Source organism: Geotrypetes seraphini, chromosome 6 (assembly GCF_902459505.1).
Source record: "Geotrypetes seraphini chromosome 6, aGeoSer1.1, whole genome shotgun sequence".
In the NCBI taxonomy this organism is placed as follows: domain Eukaryota; kingdom Metazoa; phylum Chordata; class Amphibia; order Gymnophiona; family Dermophiidae; genus Geotrypetes; species Geotrypetes seraphini.
In genome coordinates, this window is record NC_047089.1 from 96,426,522 (window position 1) to 96,446,450 (window position 19,929).

The 19,929-nt window shown below is 43.1% G+C and overlaps 1 protein-coding gene across 1 annotated transcript in view; it reads left to right on the forward strand.

The window, feature by feature from the left end:
- Window positions 1-19,437, forward strand: part of LOC117362901 (zinc finger BED domain-containing protein 5-like) — a 156,663-nt gene extending 137,226 nt beyond the window's left edge. The window contains exons 2-3 of the mRNA XM_033949989.1: window positions 17,500-18,137; window positions 19,399-19,437. Of these exons, the coding sequence (XP_033805880.1) occupies window positions 17,500-18,137; window positions 19,399-19,437 (677 nt within the window). The remainder of the gene's footprint in view (window positions 1-17,499; window positions 18,138-19,398) is intronic.
- The last annotated feature ends 492 nt before the right edge of the window (window positions 19,438-19,929 follow it).

Sequence of the window (19,929 nt, forward strand, 5' to 3'; positions counted from 1 at the left end):
CTGCCCGTATTTTAGTGAGAGGTGGGGGTTACAGGGGGTCGCGGTCTAGGAGGGCTTGGGCTCCCTCCTGGCCCCAACGGATTCGGCCCGGGGGGGTTGGGGATCGCAGGGCAGGAGGGCTTGGGCTCCTTCCTGCCCCTTAAATAGTCGAGGTGCCGCTGGGGCAAGAGGGCTTGAGTTCCCTCTTGCCCCGAACATAGTCGGGATGCCGCTGGGGCAAGAGGGCTTGGGCTCCCTCTTGCCCCAATGTCGACGAGGAGGGGGGGTGGATTCTGTAACCGGTGTTGTTTTTGACAGACACCGGTTACAGAATCCAGCTTTTAGGCGAAGGACTGGCTCCTCCTTCGCCTAAAAGCCCTTGTTTTGGACGTTTGAGGCTTAGGCTTTTCTTAGGTTGATTATATGGTATAAGTTTAGACGTAGTGGTCGTCTGGGCGTTTAAAAAGCAGAACGTAGAGGCAGGCCATTATTTTTAAAAAAACCTCCTTTTGGACTTTTTTTTGATAATGGACATTTTCCCTGCTTCTACTTTCAATGTTTAAGGCCTTAGGACAAAAGGGGACTTAGACTTTTTTTTGATTATGCCCCTCATTGCATCCTAACTAATCAACAGGTCTTTTCAAAATATTAAATAGCTTTAATAGATATTAATACCATTATATATAGAAAAAGCTATTAAACATATTAAACTATAAATATTACAATTTATTCTTAAATGTCAATTCATCAATTAATATAATAATTCAAAACAATATCATATTATAAAACAGCCCCATATGGTTACTAGAGGGGTTTTGTAGTATGAATGAGAGTGAATGAGGGGGGTTGTTTTATATTATGATCTTACCACAAAATTTAAGTATGTAAGCACACACTTAGAAAAAGCTTATTTTATCCTTACACACTTACAGAAGATTCTGGTAAGAACTGTTTAAGATTTTATTTTGAATGGTGGTTTTTGTTTATTGGTATCACAAGGTTCTCCCTTGTCCCCAATATTCTATGAGTGTTGGAGCAGCGTCGGAGCATTTAGCACTCCAGGCTGCAGTAGAAACCTCTACCATGGCTTAGTAAATTAGTAATTTGGAATGATCTTCCTATTTTAATTAGATCTGTAGGTCAAAGTATGTTTTTAGGAAGCTTTAAAATACATTTCTGTTCAGAAATTATTATTTTTAAATGTATTTTCTGTTGTCAATATTTTATACTGAATACACAGGTCAACACATCATTTTCATCAGAGTTAATGTTGGGTGCATTTTGTAGTATTTATCATGATGATTTCAAATCTGTGTTTAGGTTTTCACTAGCACGTCACATTTTTGTGATGAGGCTCATTATATATAATTATAAACGTTAATTGGGCGATATATCATGAATTTCTAGGATAAACATATAAGGAGGGTTAACAACAGTTGTCTTTGTTTTTTTTATGCTACAGATTATTTAAGGTGATTAATATCATGCCAAGACATTGTACTAATCATCCAGATAGTTTCTGTTATGTCTGTAGTTCATTCACTATGAAAGCATAAATCGCCCAATTACTATAGATCTGAAGAAGGCATACAAAGTGTACTATGGCTGTCCACTGGGTGACCAGAATAAATCTTGGGTGCCACATATCATCTGTACCAGTTGTTCCAATGGACTTCGTGACTGGCTCTATTGACAAAAGGCAGCAATATCATTTGCAATGCCAATGATTATGGAGGGAACCATGAGACCATATTAAAGATAGCTACTTTTACCTTGTGAACACAAGTGGATTCTTAGTTAAAACTAAGCACAAAATTATATATCCTACTCTGGTTTCTGCTATTAGGCCTGTTCCTCATGATGAGTCACTGCCTGTCCCTGTACCTCCACAAGATGGACTTGCTTCTGTGGAACATGATGAAGAATATGATGATAATAGAGCAGCTGGTTACAATCCAGATCCTGATGTGAATGATGAAGATTCAGAACCAGAGACCTTTACCCAAGCTGAGCTCAATTACCTTATTTGTGGTCTAAATCTTTCAAAAGAAAAAGCAGAACTTCTTACTTCAAGGCTTAAACAAAAGCACTTGCTTGCAAAAGATGCTACTATAACTCATTACAGAAACAGGACTCATAACTTAACAACATTCTTCACTGTAAATGGCTCATTGAAGTTTTGTCATGACATCAACGGGCTCTTCGACAGTTTGTCACAAGTGCATTGTCCAGATGAATAGCATCTCTTCATTGATTCTTCATAGAGAAGCTTGAAGGCAGTGTTATTGAATAACGGAAATTCCAAACCAAGTAAACTAATTGCCCATTCTGCTCATCTAAAGGAGTCTTATGAGAATATGAAGAATTTACTAGAAGCAATCACTTATAAAACACACCAGTGGAACATCTGTGGTGATCTGAAGGACATTGGTATGCTAATGTGAATGTAAGGATTCACTAAATATTGCTGTTTCCTGGAATGAGAGTATGATGACTGACTAATGCTGGATGTTGCACCGTGACAATCCAGACACAACTCACAAAAATAAATCATACTCTAAGCATTTTTGAAGAAATATTAGTTGCTAAGTGACACAGTCCAGTATAATTATACTATGCTGTGTGCTTATTTGACTTTGGACGAAGATACTGCAACATTTCTTTAAGTTGATGCTGCAATTATTAAAACCCTATAAAATAACATTTGTCATAACTTTAAAGTTTACATGACTGAAAAAAAACTAATAACAGATTTGAAATCAGCATGAAAAACTGATTTAGAAAAATGTGCTGTGTTGTTAGATGTTTCCCCCCAAATTTTTTTTGTTGTCTTGTGTTATTTGTCATTACATTATATTTAACTGGGCTTGTTTCCAGAAATTGAAATATATTGTTATCCACCATTAACTCTTAAGGGCTATGACGGATTATAAGTCAGAATGTAATGTAATATTCTCAATGAAGGGTTATGTGCAATGTAAAATTAAATACTAGAAAATATTTATTCTGCATCTTGCCAACAGTTTCCAAGTACAACAGCATTTCTTAATGCTTTGCCTCATTGAAGGCTGTTATCTTACCTTAAGTACCATCAACCTCTTTTAAAGCATCCCTCTAACTTTTACCACTCATTTATAAATTGCTTCATACTTTATTTACCTGTCAATATAAAATCCACTAGCTACATATTAAAAAGTACACCCACCCATTTCATTAATACAGATTGCTAGGGAGCAAAGAGGACAGAATTTTTAAGGCAATAACTCTGAAATATAAAACCAACAGCTATTAATTCTACAACACAGTGCTATGCAAATAGAACTTTCTCTTTTATATATGCTTGGGAGATAGAAAAAGAAAACAGAAGAGTAGGTAAGACTGTTAGAAGCCACACACACATGCATGTATATGTAAAGTATGTATAGATTTGTAAAGGGAGCTCAAAATTTCTGCCCCTTATCAGTGAGCTGTATCATCAACCATGAAATCAGAGAGGAAATGTGGTAGGTTTTTATGGCAGTCTTCATTGGGAAATGTCTAAAATTTTGTTCATTGAATAAAAAGGAGAAAACAATTGCTTCTCATCTAGCTTTTTCATCTCTGAAAATGCCTGGGTCTAGGGGTAGGAGCACCTTTTAACTCTAAGGGCTAGATTCACTAGCCTGATGATCGTGCCCGATTTGTGGCCAATCCGCAGCAGGCCAACTGATCCACAACGGGTCAGTATTTAAATGGGGACGATCGGAGGAACGCCTCCCTCCTACCACAAGGATCATTAGTGAGCAATCCTGAAGCATGCCCAGACCATCTTCTTTGCCTGTAGATGGTCTGCACATGCTTACAAAAGCAGCAATTTTTTTTCTTTTAGCTTCACTTTTGAGCCCGTGGTTTTAACCCGCTTTAAATCTGTGGGTTAAAACCATGGGCTTGCACTGCGGGGAAGGTTAGGAGATTGGGCTGAGAGCAGGAGATCGGGGCTGAGAGCAGATTGGGGCTGAGAGCAGGAGATCGGGGCTGAGAGCAGGAGATCGGGGCAGAGAGCAGGAGATCGGGGCTAAGAGCAGATTGGGGCTGAGAGCAGGAGATTGGGGCAGAGAGCAAGAGATTGGGGTAGAGAGCAGGAGATCGGGGCAGAGAGCAGATTGGGGCTGAGAGCAGGAGATTGGGGCAGAGAGCAGATCGGGGCTGAGAGCAGGAGATCGGGGCAGAGAGCAGATTGGGGCTGAGAGCAGGAGATTGGGGCAGAGAGCAGAAGATCAGGGCAGAAAGCAGCAGATCGGGGCAGAGAGCAGAGAAGCAGGGCAGAAGGCAGGGCAGTCAGAATGAACCTGAGTGACTGGTCCTCAGCAGTTGCTTATTTATGATCGTTCAGCCCAGTCGGTGTCCCTCATTTTTTTTAGTGAATCGCTGCCTGCCTACATTTGCATGCCATTCCCCCTCATTTGCTTGCACAGATCTGAATTGGATCGGCATAGAGGTTAGTGAATCAGGTCGGAGGAAAATCGGTTTGCAAAGGGGTCGCAAACCGATCGGTACAGATCGGTTTGCTTAGTGAGTCTAGCCCTAAGAGATAGAGTGGAGCTTAAGGTATGCTCTCATTAGGGTGCCAGGACTGGATTAAGGAATATGCTAGTGAGACACTGGAACAAGACACCAATTCACCGATTCAAATCGATTTACTGATTAACTTCAGTGAATCGATTTGAATCGATTCATTCTCCCCCCAAATTAGACTCACTGATTCAGGAACAACCCTCCCCCCCCTGGTCAGACCTGATATATCTCTGGGCCACCTAAAGCAGCAGCAGCCTCTGCAATGGTGGATGGCTAGCAGAAGCAATGTATGAATAGGCTGCTCGTGGCCTGCCTTGCTGGGGCCTTTCCTCTGCTGTGTCACTGATAAGATCACTGAGGATGTGGCAGAGGGAAGCCCTGGTGGGGCTGGCTGCAAATGGCCTGTTCAGAGCACTGCCTCTTCTAGTCATCTACCCCCACTGCTGCTGCATTAGGAAACCCAATGGTATGTCAAATCTCAAGGTGGGGGGTGGGTCGGTCGGTAAATGCTACACAGAGAGATGGGAGATAGACAATATATCATTGTATAATTTTGAGCATCTCCTTCTAGCTAAGTTGTATTTAAATTGTATTTATGAGAAGATTATTTATCAGAGGATGCTTTCACATCTGGTATGTTTTGTTTTATGTTTTATACCTTCACCTTGCCTGTTTCACTAGCTTGCAATGCTCTTAGCATCTGTATTGTTCACCTTGCTAGTTGTACTAGCTTGATATGTTTTCAGAATCTGTACTTTGTTCTCCATGAATGTTCATTTTACAGTTCTACAGTATATCATCTGCACAATCCTTTTGGCTTTCTGTTGATGATTCATTTGCATAATCCTCTTTCCTTTATATCTAGCTTTTTAAGTTACCTGTTGTGCTATATAATGTAGTGTAGATGTTAACATATAATTTTATTTTATTGTATTTTATTGTTCTTTGAATTTTTGTATAATATATGTGCTTTTTTTTAGTTTGATAGACTCTTGAGAAAGGCCTTTATGCCAAAACACTGTCAGTGTCAAGTCTACTGTATATCTGTATCTATCAATAAAGTGTATCTTGAATAATTCATGGCTGAGTATCTGACATCTCTTTCTCACAACTCCTTGGTATGCTTCAAGAAAAAGGATTGCTGTATTACTATGCCACTTGATTAGTATTGGAACATCAAATTTATCACTTGGAGTACTAAATATACTGCACTCTTATCAGGTATTATATAGCTATATGTAGACTACCTAACATACTTGTAGCTACATATGTAAGATCTTTTTGTGTGGACTTTCGGACTACAGTTGGGCACTAAAATAGTCCCACTGCTAAACTCTTCATCAGTCCACTTTAATTGAAAATGCCACTCTATTCTTGTTTAATCTTCTTAGTAAATCTTCAATTTCTTATAGTTTTTATTTATCATCAATTCTCAATCGTACTATAGTGCAATAATTAATATAAAATTCATTTGAATCAGCTTGAATCACTTAGCTCTGAGTGTCATTTTATACTTGTGGTCTCCTTTTCAAATATCATCAAAGCCACCTCTCCCAACATGCATGTTTCAATGAAACTTTCTTCAGGGTCGAAGGGAACTAAAAGTATAGCATAAACACACAATCTTACTATCATAGCTTTTTTTAAAAATTTAAGCTTTAAATATTATGCCCCCAAAATAGTCATTGAACTTTCATCCTTGCAACTGAGCAAAAATCATAAAGAATTAACATTTCAGCGCTTACCATTTGAGGGTGCTTTCTACTGGAATGAAACATGGCTGCGGTTTGTAAATCAGGCCCATTTTATTCAGCTGGGTTGATGCCGGGATTCCGTGCTCCAGTCACATGCTGACTGGAGCCAATCATCAAAGTGCAGATTATGCATTGAGCCGGTATATATCCAGCTGGGTTAAAATTATGTATCCCACACCATGTACTAACAATAGCCCGTGGTTAGAAAAAATATAGCATTGCTGGAAACCTGCTGCCTCGTGTTGAAATTCTCCTGCACATCACTCGTGTCCCCGCACCATCATCTCAGCTGATATTGTATAATGGAGGTATTTTATATGTCAATAGCGCTCTTCGATCAGCGATGTATACATAGGAGATCCTCATATGACAGATAGCCACTCAATTTCCTCATAGAAACATAGAAAGATGACGGCAGAAAAGGGCTATAGCCCATCAAGTCTGCCCACACTATTTACCTACCCTCTTAAGTCTACTGACCCCCTGAAGTATAATTGTAATTATACTGTCACTCTACTGACCCGCTCATTCAAGTCCTAGTGACCCTATCCCTTGGCATGACCTCGTAGGGATCCCACATAGGAAACCCATTTGTTCTTGAAGTCTGGGATGCTGCGTGCCTCGACCACCTGCACTGGAAGCTTGTTCCATTGCTCAATCACTCTCTCCGTGAAGAAGTACTTCCTGGCGTCTCCACGAAACTTCCCTCCCTGAGCTTGAGCGGATGTCCTCTTGTGGTCGAGGGTCCCTTGAGAAGAAAGATATCATCTTCCACCTCGACCCGTCCCGTGATGTACTTAAATGTCTCAATCATGTCTCCCCTCTCCTTACGCTCTTCGAGAGTGTAGAGCTGCAATTTGCTCAGTCTTTCTTCGTATGGGAGACCCTTTAGCCCCGAGACCATCCTGGTGGCCATCCGCTGAACCGATTCAATTCTGAGCACATCCTTACGGTAATGTGGCCTCCAGAATTGCACACAGTATTCCAGATGAGGTCTCACCATGGCTCTGTACAATGGCATCATGACTTCAGGTTTCCTGTTGACGAAGCTTCTCTTGATACAACCTATCATCTGCCGTGCTTTAGATGAAGCCTTCTCCACTTGAGTGGCTGCTTTCATGTCAGCACTGATGATTACTCCTAAGTCTCGTTCTGCCGTAGTCCTGGTTAAAGTTTCTCCATTCAGGGTGTAAGTTCTGCAAGGATTTCCGTTACCGAGATGCATGACCTTACATTTCTTGGCGTTGAAGCCCAGCTGCCAGATCAAGGACCAACTTTCTAAAGTACGCAGGTCTTTCTCCATAGCATCCTGTAGATTATAGCCGTTTATTATATTGCATAGTTTGGCGTCATCAGCGAATAAGGTTACCTTGCCTTGAAGCCCTTGAGTCAGATCCCCAATGAATATGTTGAAGAGGAGTGGGCCCAGGACTGAACCCTGTGGCACTCCGCTAGTTACCTCCGACATTTTAGAGAGGGTACCGTTAACCACCACCTTCTGAAGTCTGCCACTAAGCCAATCTTTAACCCATGCAGTTAGAGTCTCTCCTAATCCCATCGATTTCATCTTGTTCAGCAGCCTGCGGTGTGGGACGCTGTGAAATGCTTTGCTGAAGTCCAGGCACATGACGTCCAAGGACTCTCCTGAGTCCAGTCTTCTTGTTACCCAGTCAAAGAAGCTGATTAGATTGGACTGGCATGACCTACCCTTGGTGAATCCATGTTGGCTGGGATCCCGGAAATCTTCCTCGTTCAGGATCGTATCTAATTTATACTTAATTAGTGTTTCCATGAGTTTACACACTATTGAGGTGAGGCTTACCGGTCTATAGTTCGCAGCCTCAGCCTTGCAACCCTTTTTATGTAAAGGAACGACGTTGGCTGTTTTCCAGTCCAACGGAACTTTCCCCGTACTTAGTGAGAGATTGAAGAGCACTGCCAACGGTTCCGCCAGAACATCTCTCAATTCGCTGAGCACTCTTGGGTGTAAATTGTCCGGTCCCATGGCCTTGTTTACCTTTAGCCTTGCCAGTTCGTTGTAGACATCCCCAGGTGTGAACTCAAAATTCTGAAACGGGTCATCCACGTCTTGTTTTATCATCAACCGTGGTCCGTGTCCCGGTGCTTCGCAGGTGAAGACTGAGCAGAAATATTCATTTAGTAGTTCTGCTTTTTCTGAATCCGCCACCGCGTAGTTTCCATCCGATTGTCTAAGGCGTACTATACCGTCTGTGTTCCTTTTCCTATCACTGATATACCTAAAGAAGGATTTGTCCCCTTTTTTAATGTTTTTTGCCAGAGTTTCTTCCACTCGAAGTTTGGCCTCCCTAACTGCTGTTTTGGCCGCTGCAGATCTGGTCTTATATTGTACTTTAGTTTCTCTTCTCTGCGTACGTTTGTAGGAAAGAAATGCTTTTTTCTTCTCCTTAATGAGTTGCGAGATCTCTTCAGTGAACCACTGGGGTTTGTTGTTTCTTTGCCGTTTATCTACCGATTTTATGTAGCGATTAGTTGCTTCGCGTATGGATGATTTCAGGTACGACCACATAGTTTCCACATTGCCGGTCTCTGCTTGGTCTTGCAGCGTCTGATGAACGAAATCTCCCATGTGTGCGAAGTCGGTGCCCCGGAATTTGAGCACCTTTGTTTTTGTAATTGATTTAGGGGATCCTTTCCCAAGGTTGAACTATACCATGTTATGGTCACTGGAGGCTAGCGTATCTCCCACCGAGACCTCTGAGACGCTTTCCCCGTTGGTGAATACCAGGTCTAGGATTGCCTGGGCCCTAGTGGGCTCCGTTACCATCTGTCTGAGATGTACTCCTTTTATGGAGGTCAAAAGCCTCCTGCTGCTGCTGGTTGTTGCTGAAAATGTGTTCCAGTCTGCATCAGGCATGTTGAAGTCCCCTAGCAGTACAGTGTCGCCCCGTAGAGTTATATTCTCTATGTCTTCAATTAATTCTGCGTCCATGTCTTCCGGTTGTCTTGGAGGTCTGTATACCACACCAAGATACAGGCATTTTTTGCCACCTCTTGCCAGGTTTACCCAGAGGGACTCCCCGGTATACTTGACATCAGTGATCCTGGTGGTTTTGATGTCCTCTTTAATGTATAGTGCTACCCCTCCACCTAACCTGCCCTCTCTGTCCTGACGAAGTAGATTGTACCCCGGTATAGCCATATCCCACCCATGTGCGTCCGTGAACCAAGTCTCGGATATTGCCACCACGTCCAGGTTGGCATCCCTTATTTCAGTTTCCAGTTCTAGAATTTTATTGCCTAAACTGTGTGCATTAACATACATGGCCCTCCACACTTTGTGTTTGTGTTTGCTAAGTCCCTGTAAAGATATTCCTGACTGAGTCTGTGTGGCTCCTAGAGAACTGTTTGCAAATTGGGTCCTTACCTCAGAAACAGAGTGTCGACTCGTCCCATCAGGATAGTTCCTTTCCACACCAGTATATGAGTAGGTCCCCTCCCCCAACTTACCTAGTTTAAAGCCCTGCGAAGCAGGCGGGCTAGTCGGTGTCCGAAGATGTTCTTACCTCTGCTGGTCAAATGGAGTTCGTCTGGTCCCTGTAGTCCCTGCAGCGCCTCTCTATGATCCAGGAATCCGAAGTTCATATCCCGACACCATCCTTGTAGCCATTCGTTCGCTCTCAGGATGCATTCCTCTCTGGCTCTTCCCTTGCCTCTAACTGGGAGGATTGATGAGAAGACTACCTGCGCACTTGTCTGCTTCAGCCTCTCACCCAAGGCTCCGAAGTCTCTGGTGATGGTCTCTGGGGTGTTCCTGGCAGTGTCATTCGTACCTATATGGATAAGAAGCATCAGGCATTAGTGCTTTAAGACGGGATATCCACCTCTGTTCTTTCAGCGCTAAGGCTTTTTGAAAATTCCCTCCTACCCAACGGATACAGAATCCATTATTCTCCATCTGATGTCACTCCATGCATGACCCATTAATTGCCAGTGTTTTACCAATGGAGCCGTGTCATGTTCCATACGTACCCTCGATTTGTGTTCATTCAGGCGCACTTTAATTGATTGTATGGTACGTCCAATATAGATTTTGTTACAAGGACATTGAATCAAATAAATTACATAGGTAGAGTCACAGTTGGTTAATTCATGAGAGTAGTATTTCTTTCCTGTATCAGGATGTACCCAACAATCACCTACCATAGCAGATGTGTACCATTGGCATCTGCCACATGTAAAGTGTCCACCTCTATTATAATTATTGGGGGTATAAGGACTGTCTTTCACTATTTCCCCAATATTTCTTGTGCATTTGTATGAACACATAAGGATTCGGAAAGTGCCATCCTGGCAACATGCCAATGTTTTTGTACCAGCCTGGTGATCTTGGAAACAAGGGGGGTATATTTCTGAACAAAGATCAATCCCGTCTCTTCCCTTTCCTCATGGGGCTGCAGCAGCAATTCATGTTGAGCATATTTTGCTCGAATATATGCTTGTCGTATCACTTTCTTCGGGTACCCCCGTTGTTCAAACCTGTTTTTCATTATTTTTGCTTGTTCTTTAAAATCTTCAAATAAGGAACATATACGCCTTCAAATAAGGAACCAATTGGCTAATAGGTAAACTATCATGCAGCTGCTGTGGATGGAAGCTGTGATGGCGTAAGAGGCTATTCCTGTCAGTACTTTTTTGGTATAAAGTAGTTTTAAAACCATTTTCTCCCATATAGATACTAATATCCTGGAAATCAATCTCACTACTATTGATCGTTGCAGAAAATTTTATGTTAGGATCCAACCTATTCAGATCTAGAAGCTGTCCAGATGAAAAACATATCATCCAAAAACCTTTTCCACACCACTACTTTACTGAACCATCCTGAGGTACTTCTCCTCCTTGTCTGCCATGTATAATGTAGCAATCGAGGGAGCTACTGATGCCCCCATTGCTATTCCGTGAATCTGTTGAAAAAAATTCATCATTAAACCAAAAATAACTTCTGGTCAGAACTAAAGTTGACAAGTTCATCAAAAATTCCAGATATATTCTACGGTGCAGAGATTTCTGATTGAAAATTACATGTAGCAGTTGTAAAGCTCACTCCACTGAAATCATCGTGAACAGTGATGCTACATCTAAAGTTACCATTATCCAATTTCTTCCTACTTCTGTTATAGATGCTAAAATGGACAGCATATGGGTAGTGTCTTTAATATAAAACTGTACTTTCAAGACCTCCTCTCTCAAAAATATGTCTATAAATTTAGATAACGGTTCCAAAACAGAATTTCTCATAGAGACAATGAAAAGAACATAAGAACATAAGAATTGCCTCTGCTGGGTCAGACCAGAGGTCCATCATGCCCAGCAGTTCGCTCGCGCAGCGGCCCAACAGCTCCAGAACCTGTGTAGTAGTCCTCTATCTAGATAGAAGCAATAGATGATAACATCAAGAGAGATCTACCAACTCTAATTGATTGCAATCAAATACCAGACATTAGGGAAGAAATCCCTTTGCCTGAGGTTGCACAACATTATCCTCATTTACAACCAATAGCAGAACATCTGCAGCCAGTGGATACGAAGGCCAAGATCCTATTCTTACTAGGAAAAGATATACCAGCCCTTGTCAGAGTTCTTGGATCAAGAGCAGGTACAGCTGATGCTCTATATGCCTACTGACTCACCCTGGGATGGGTGATAGTAGGTGACGTCTGCCTCAATGGGCTGAAGAGACCAAATGTAGATGTATACAAGATGTGCATTTTGGACAATGGGCACACTACCTTGTTCATGCCTTGTCAGAACTATCTGCAAATAAAAGAAGTGTATAGCTGGGAAGAACCAGAACCTAGCTCAATTACCTATCAGAACACTTTATCACTAGAGCCAGAAGACCAATTGGGCAATACAGTGATTCAAGTCACCAAGGATGATGGCAATCCAACCTTTCATTGAAGATAGAGAGTTCCTGAAAATCATGGACAAAGAATTCTCCAGAGATGAGTTCAAAAATTGAATAGCTACTCTACCCTTTTGGACAACCAGAATACAACTTCCCAACAACAGGGAACAAGTTATTTCATGATTCACTGAACTGCAGAAGACCCTGTGATAGAAGCCAGAGACAAAACAGCACGTCATATCATTCATGCAGAACATACTAGATAAGGATCATATGGAAGCAGCTCCACCACTGAAAGATAATGAAGAATGCTAGTACTTACCTATCTTTGACATGCCTGATCAGGATTGTGTTTGACTCCAGTCCTCATATCCATGGAGTCTCCTTCAACAATATGCTTCTTTCTGGACCTAAGAAATGGAGCTGACATAAAATTGGGACTGTACTATCGCCCACCTGGACAAACGGAAGCAAACGACAAAGAACTGGAAACAGAATTGAGGAGAGAATGCAAAAGCGGAAGTGTACTGGTGATGGGGGATTTCAACTACCCCAGGATAGACTGGAGCATTGGGAACTCAAGCTGTGCGAGGGAAACAGAATTCCTGGAGGCTGTGGGAGACTGCTTCATGGAACAGCTTGTTAAAAAATCAACACGAGGGAATGCCACTCTCGACCTAATCCTAAACGGGCTAGGTAAAGGAAGTGGCAGTTGTAGGACCACTAGGAAATAACGATCACAACATGATCTGGTACAAATTAGAGGTAGCAACATCCAAAGTGAAGAGAACTGCAGCGACGACGCTCAACTTCAGGTAAGGGAACTATGACGCTATGAGAGCAGTGGTGAAAAAGAAACTCAAAAATTGCTCAAAACGGATGGAAACCATAGAGAAAGCATGGTCCATATTCAAGGACACGGTGCTGGAAGCACAAAACCTGTACATTCCCAGGTTTAGGAAAGGGTGCAAAAAAAATCGAACAAAAGACCCGGTATGGATAATGACAGAAGTAAAGAGGGTGATAGGAGATTTAAAAAAATTGTTCTGAAAATGGAAAAAGGACCAAACCGAGGAAAACTGGAAAGAACACAAAAAACACCAGAAAAACTGTCACAGAGTGGTTAGGAATGCAAAGAGAGAATACGAGGAGAAGCTGGCTGAGGAATCCAGAAACTTCAAATCATTCTTCAGATACGTCAAGGGGAAGCAACCGGCGAGGGAGGAAGTAGGACCGTTAGTTGATGGAGACAGAAAGCGGGTGGTAAAGGAGGAAAAAGAGGTAGCTGACAGGTTAAACAAGTTCTTCTCGTCGGCCTTCACGAGCGAGGACACATCAAATGTACCAGAACCCGAAGAGATCATAAGTGGAGATCAAGAAGAAAAATTGGCGCATATAGAGATAAGCCATGAGGAGGTTCTCCAACAGATAGACAGACTAAAAAGCAACAAATCACCGGGCCCGGATGGAATCCAACCAAGGGTTCTAAAAAAGCTAAGGAACGAAATAGCGGAAACTCTCCGACAAATTTGTAACTTGTCCTTGAAAACTGGGGAGATCCCGTAGGACTGGAAAATAGCAAATGTCACACCTATCTTTAAAAAGGGATCGAGGGGTGACCCAGAGAACTACAGGCCAGAAATGCCTGACTTCAGTCCCAGGCAAGATGATGGAGGCACTGTTAAAGGACACCATCTGTGAACACATAGAAAAAAATGGACAACTGAAAGTGAGCCAGCATGGCTTCTGCAAGGGAAAATTGTGCCAAACGAACCTACTTTGAAGGGATAAACAGCCAGATGGACAAAGGATAACCCGTAGACATCATCTATCTCGACTTCCAAAAAGCCTTTGACACGGTACCCCATGAGCGGCTTCTTAGGAAGCTGTGAAACCACGGGGTGGGAGGGGACGTACACAGGTTGATTAAACACTGGTTGGCAGGCAGAAAGCAACGGGTTAGAGTGAAGGGCCACTACTCGGCCTGGAGGAAGGTCACGAGCGGTGTTCCCCAGGGGTCGGTGCTCGGACCACTGCTGTTCAATGTATTTATAAACGACCTAGAAGCGGGGACGAAGTGTGAAGTTATAAAATTTGCGGATGACACCAAACTCTGCAGCAGGGTTAGAACCATGGAAGAATGTGAAGACCTACAAAGGGACCTAAACAAACTGGAAGAGTGGGCAAGTAAACGACAAATGCGCTTTAATATAGAGAAATGCAAGGTCAAGTTTCAAGTTTATTCGAAATTTGATGAATCGCTTATACATAGAATACTAAGTGAATTACATTAAAATCCAAGTTTGCACATACATTAAAATACAAAAGAATGATAATAACAAATCGAAAAAGGGGTGAGACCTACAGACCAACAGACATGACTGGATGTGAAGGGATGAGGGGATAAGGTTATAATATTAATCATTTTAAAAAGAGGGAGACAATAAGGGAGAAAACATTAGGAATGGTATCTTTTTTTTTTTTTTTTTTTAATTATTATATTTTTGATAAAAGGACTGCTGCACTGTGACTATTCCATACAGGAGGTAAAAGCATCTTTAAACAGGAAGGTTTTTAGATTACTTTTAAAACGGCTAATGTCTTTTTCGTCTCTTATATATTGGGGAAGAGAATTCCATACTTGGGGGGCTACTATTGAAAATATATCATGTCGTCTGGTACCGATCACTTTTAGGAAAAAAATCCCCGATGTTCAGCTACAATATGGGGGGATCAGTGCTAGGGGATAGTAACCTTGAAAAAGACTTGGGTGTGCTGGTAGATACTACAATGAAATCAACGGCACAATGTGCAGCAGCCTCAAAGAAAGCAAACAGAATGTTGGGTATTATTAAGAAGGGCATTACAACCAGGCCGAAGGAAGTCATCATGCCGCTGTATCGTGCGATGGTGCGCCCGCATCTGGAGTACTGTGTCCAGTATTCGTCACCGTACCTCAAGAAGGACATAGCGATACTTGAAAGGGTCCAGAGAAGAGCGACGAAAATGATAAAAGGTATGGAAAACCTTTCATACGCAGACAGATTGGGAAGGCTGGGGCTCTTCTCCCTTGAAAAGAGGAGACTCAGAGGAGATATGATAAAGACTTTCAAGATCATGAAAGGCATAGAGAAGGTAGAAAGGGACAGATTCTTCAGATTATTGGGAACCACAAGCACAAGGAAAAGCTGAAAGGGGAAAATTTTAGAACCAATGCTAGGAAGTTCTTTTTTACACAGAGGGTGGTGGACACCTGGAATGCGCTTCCGGAGGTTGTGATAGGACAGAGTACACTACGGGGGTTCAAAGAAGGATTGGATAAATTCCTGAACGATAGGGGGATTGAGGGATACAGATAGAGGTAGAGATAGGTTTTAGACAGAGTATGGATAGAAGGATAAAAGGGATCAAAGGGCTTAGAGAAGGATCACATTTCAGGTCATGGGCCTGATGGGCCGCCGCGGGTGCGGACTGCTGGGCACGATGGACCTCTGGTCTGACCCAGCAGAGGCAACTTCTTATGTTCTTAACATAATCAACAGCTTATTAGAAGTCCTGATTCACTTCAGGAATAAACCTATCACCATAACAGCAGGCATCCAGCAAATGTTCTACTGCTTTCAAGTGCATCCAGACTACAGAAACTACTTGATATTCCTGTGGTATTGTAACCACAGCTTCAGTCAGGAGATTATGGAATATAGAATGAAAGTTCATGTCTTTGGCAACAGTTTATCACCTGCAGTTGAAATATTTGGGTTTAGAAGGACAGCCCAAGAAGGAGAGAAAGAATATGACACAGCTGCCAGATCCTTAATTGAAAAAGACTCTTATATGTATTGAAATCCTTGCCTATAGCCAGAGAGGCAATTGATCTGCTAAAAAGAGTACAACCAATGTTGTCAGAGGCCAATCTCAGACTTCACAAAATCACTTCTAACAGTCAAGAAGTAATGCCAGCATTTCCTGCAAAGGATCATGCCAAGGATTTAAAAGATCTAGATCTCAGAGTAGACACCTCACCACTTCAGAGAAGCCTTGCTAAAGAAAGACATTTCACATTTCAAGTGTTTACCCCAAAAAAAAAACATTTACACACAGAGGTGTCTTATTGACAGCCAGTCAATAGTTTGTACGATCCACTGGGGTTTGTGGCTCCAGTAACCATTCAAGGGAGATCCCTACTAAGAAAAGTAGTGAGTGGGATGCTCCACTGTCATCAGAAATGTGACAAGAATGGGAGAAATAGAAAGATTCTCTAAGGACTCTTGAACAACTGCATATCTCATGCACTTATGTTCCTGCAGCACCTACCTATCACAAAGAAATATGCATCTTCTCAGATGCTTCTGAAAAAGCCATAGCAAAAGTGGCTTATTTGAAAGCTACAGATGCAGATGGAGTATTCCAAGTTGGATTCATCTCAACCTAGTCATGCCATTCCATGCTTGGAATTGTGTGAAACAGTACTAGTGGTAAAAATAGCAGAAATGATACTCAAATAACTTGACATTCAAGTAAATGCAGTCAATTCTACACTGAAAGCAAAGTCATCCGGGATACATCTACAACCAGGAGATGAATTCCACCTGGGATACATCTACAAATCAGGAGATTTTATGTATACATCAGCAACAGAGTTGAATGTACGAGGGTCTTTTCATAAATAAGGCACACTATTTTTTTAAATTTTCATGTTTATTTTTTTTTCAAGTATTTCTTTACAATCCTTCAATATGGTCTCCCTGCTTTGCAGTGACCGAGTCCCAATGTCCAGGAAGCTTCATTATTTCATCCAAGACACCGTTTTTATTCAGTTGCCGAATGATTTGGGTAATGGCAGAAGAAAGCTTTTCTAGGGATGCAAAATGATGTCCACGCATAGGTTGTTTCAACTTTGGAAAAAGGTCGAAGTCTGGTGAACTCATGTCTGGACTGGAGGGAGTATGAGGTAACACCTCCCAGCCGTATTTGCGTAGTTTTTCAATGATGACATTCCCTATGTGCGGGCAAGCGTTGTTGTGAAGAATGAGTGGCCCAGCCAAGAGCAACTGAGGTCAGGTTTTGTGCATTTTTCTGCATATTTTTTGCAAAAAAATCACAATAATACACTGCTGTGACACTTTTACATGGAAATTTGTCTGTGATGATGATGCATTCATGATCATAAGCATAAATCATGGGGGGTCACGTGATGATGCACTGCTGAGCGGTGGCTCTCTGCCTGAGCTCCTATCTCTCCCCGGTCCTTTCTTCTTTTATCTTGGCATGAAGTGATCAGTTTCGCTCTCATTTTCCCTCGCTAATGCTGCCTTGCTGCAGGCACCAGCTGGAGTGTGATTTGGCTTGGACAGAAGCGCATTCGAAGTGTTATGCCTGCTAAGCTCCTGCGGCCGCCAAAACTTCGGCAGACCATGCTCTCGCCCAAAATGGCGTTGGAGGGGACTCCGGTGCACACCACTGTTACCCTGCAGGAGGAGACGCTGCGGGAACTTACCAGACATCTGTCTGCCCTCATAGATGACAAACTTGCTAAATTTCAGGCTTCCGTCAACGAACTGAAAGACTGCATGGAACGACACAGGTCTCAACTTACCCAGCTGGAAAAGAATGTGTCGGCACAGGAGGACCGCGGTAATCAGGATGCTACTTGCCTGAGTGCCCTGGAGTCCCAATGCTCTACCCTGAAAGCCCGATTAGAGGACCAGGAGAATCATGGGCGAATAAATAATTTGAGGGTACTTGGGCTCCCGGAGAAGGTTCAGGAGGTGGATCTCTGGAACATCATGGAGCAGTGGCTGCCAACTCAGGTGGGCCTGGATATGGCGGGAACCCGAGTGGTGGTGGAGCGGGTGCATCGTATTGGGCCCTTCCGGCAAGGAGAGCCTAAACCTCGCCCTGTGATTGCCCGGTTCTTAAATTCAGCGCTCAAGGATCACATTTTGGCCCTGTACAGGAAGGTGGGCTCACTGGACTATGAGGGCGCCAAATTGCTCTTATTCAATGACTACTCGCCGGCTGTGGCCGCAAGTCGCTGCGCTTTGGCGCCTTATTGTGCTGAATTGCGCAACCGGGGGGGGGGGGGTCTGCTTCACTGTACTGTTTCCAGCAAAGGTTCGCATCCACGCAGAGTCTGGCCCTCATCTGTGCAACACCCTGGCAGAACTAAAGCTTTACACCGAGGGCCTTCGTGGAGGAGCGGTTCCTTGACCTGAATTTGCCGCAGGGCCCAGGATGGGCTGTTCTTTGAATCGTGCTTTCCTGCTGTTATCTTTGGTTTTGGTTCCCATTTTGATTGGGTCACCCCAGGACCATCTCTGTTGCGGTTATTGGAATTTCTTCATTGCTGGGGCCTTCAGCTCTAGGGATGAACTGTGGCGGGGCAGAGTGTGGGCTTCTCTTCTGCCTCAGCCACTTTCTCCTACTCCACATGCAGAGTTCTGGTGTTCTGTTCTGCTTCTGGGCTGCATGCGCCTGGCTATGTTTGCTTGAAGGAGACGGACCCTACCTTTTTGTGGACTGCCTGTGAGGGAGGACTGAGACTGCCGTGGGGCCTGATGGAATGGAGTGGAGTTGAATACCAGGGGCAATCGGGTGGTGTCTGGGGGACACTAGATGCTCTGCTGTGGGCTGCCTGACATTCTGTTGGGGGTTGCTGGAGAATCCCCGCTGGCCCTTTGCTCTGTACTTGTTGATTTTCTTTTTTCTTTTTATTATCTCTTCTTGGATTTACCGACGGGACGGCTGATTGCTGTTTTTTTTATTTCCTTCTCCTGCCTGCTGGATGTTCTTCTCTTCTATGTTTACTATTACTGATTGTGGTGCTCCTATGGGAGCTTTATTGCTGGTTTCATAGTTGTTCTTTCTTTATGCTGAGATATCTAATGGGTCTTCTTTTGGAATGGGAGGGGGGAGGTTGGGAGTGGGCATTTCTTGTTATTTTAATCTGGTTAGGGGAAGGGGGGTTGGTAGCAGTGGGGGGAGAGATGTGGCAGAGTTTGTATGGGGGATGGGGTATTTGGTGTTGTGGTGGGTTATTTTTGTATTGGGCTTTGGGTTGTTTGACTGGAGGGTGGGAGCGGGGGTGGGGGGGTGGGTGTGGGTTACCCTCAGCGACGGGTTTCTCCTTTTTCTTTCCCTGGGGGCTTGGCTGGGAGGCCCACTGGGGAAACTGTTTGCTGTTTCTATTTCTGATTGTTCTTTGTTTTTCTCATGGCTAAGGCTGACCTGACTTATATTTATGAAATGACCCTTGTATAAGAAATTCAACAAAACCAGAGCAGTGGCATTACATATCAAAAAATCAGAATCCAGCAGATTGTGTAACCAGAGCTGTGACAGCATATCAGAGGTGAACAGTCTTACCACCAGCATAGTGTCTTCAACTCATTGACCAGCTGATGAAGGACCAGATGCCTATCACTGAAGTGCCTCCAGAGAGACAAAGTTTCAGATCACCAAGAGCAACTTGGTACCACCTGGGAGCCTGAACATCAGACTTCCACAAAAGACAACACAGTTCTTCAGTAAAGGCATCACTGATCCAGTGATCTTTCTACATCATGAAGAAACATGATGACCACTAGTCTACTCCAGAGACCTGTTTGTTGCTGTAATAGGATTGGCCATAACATCTGAAGCTGTCATATAGGCTGTTATGTACTGTTTCATTCACATCTTTGCGGGTGGAATGGGTTCAGTGACCACTGAGGAAGAGTAAGGGATGGTCATGCCTTCATGCCTCCAGTGATC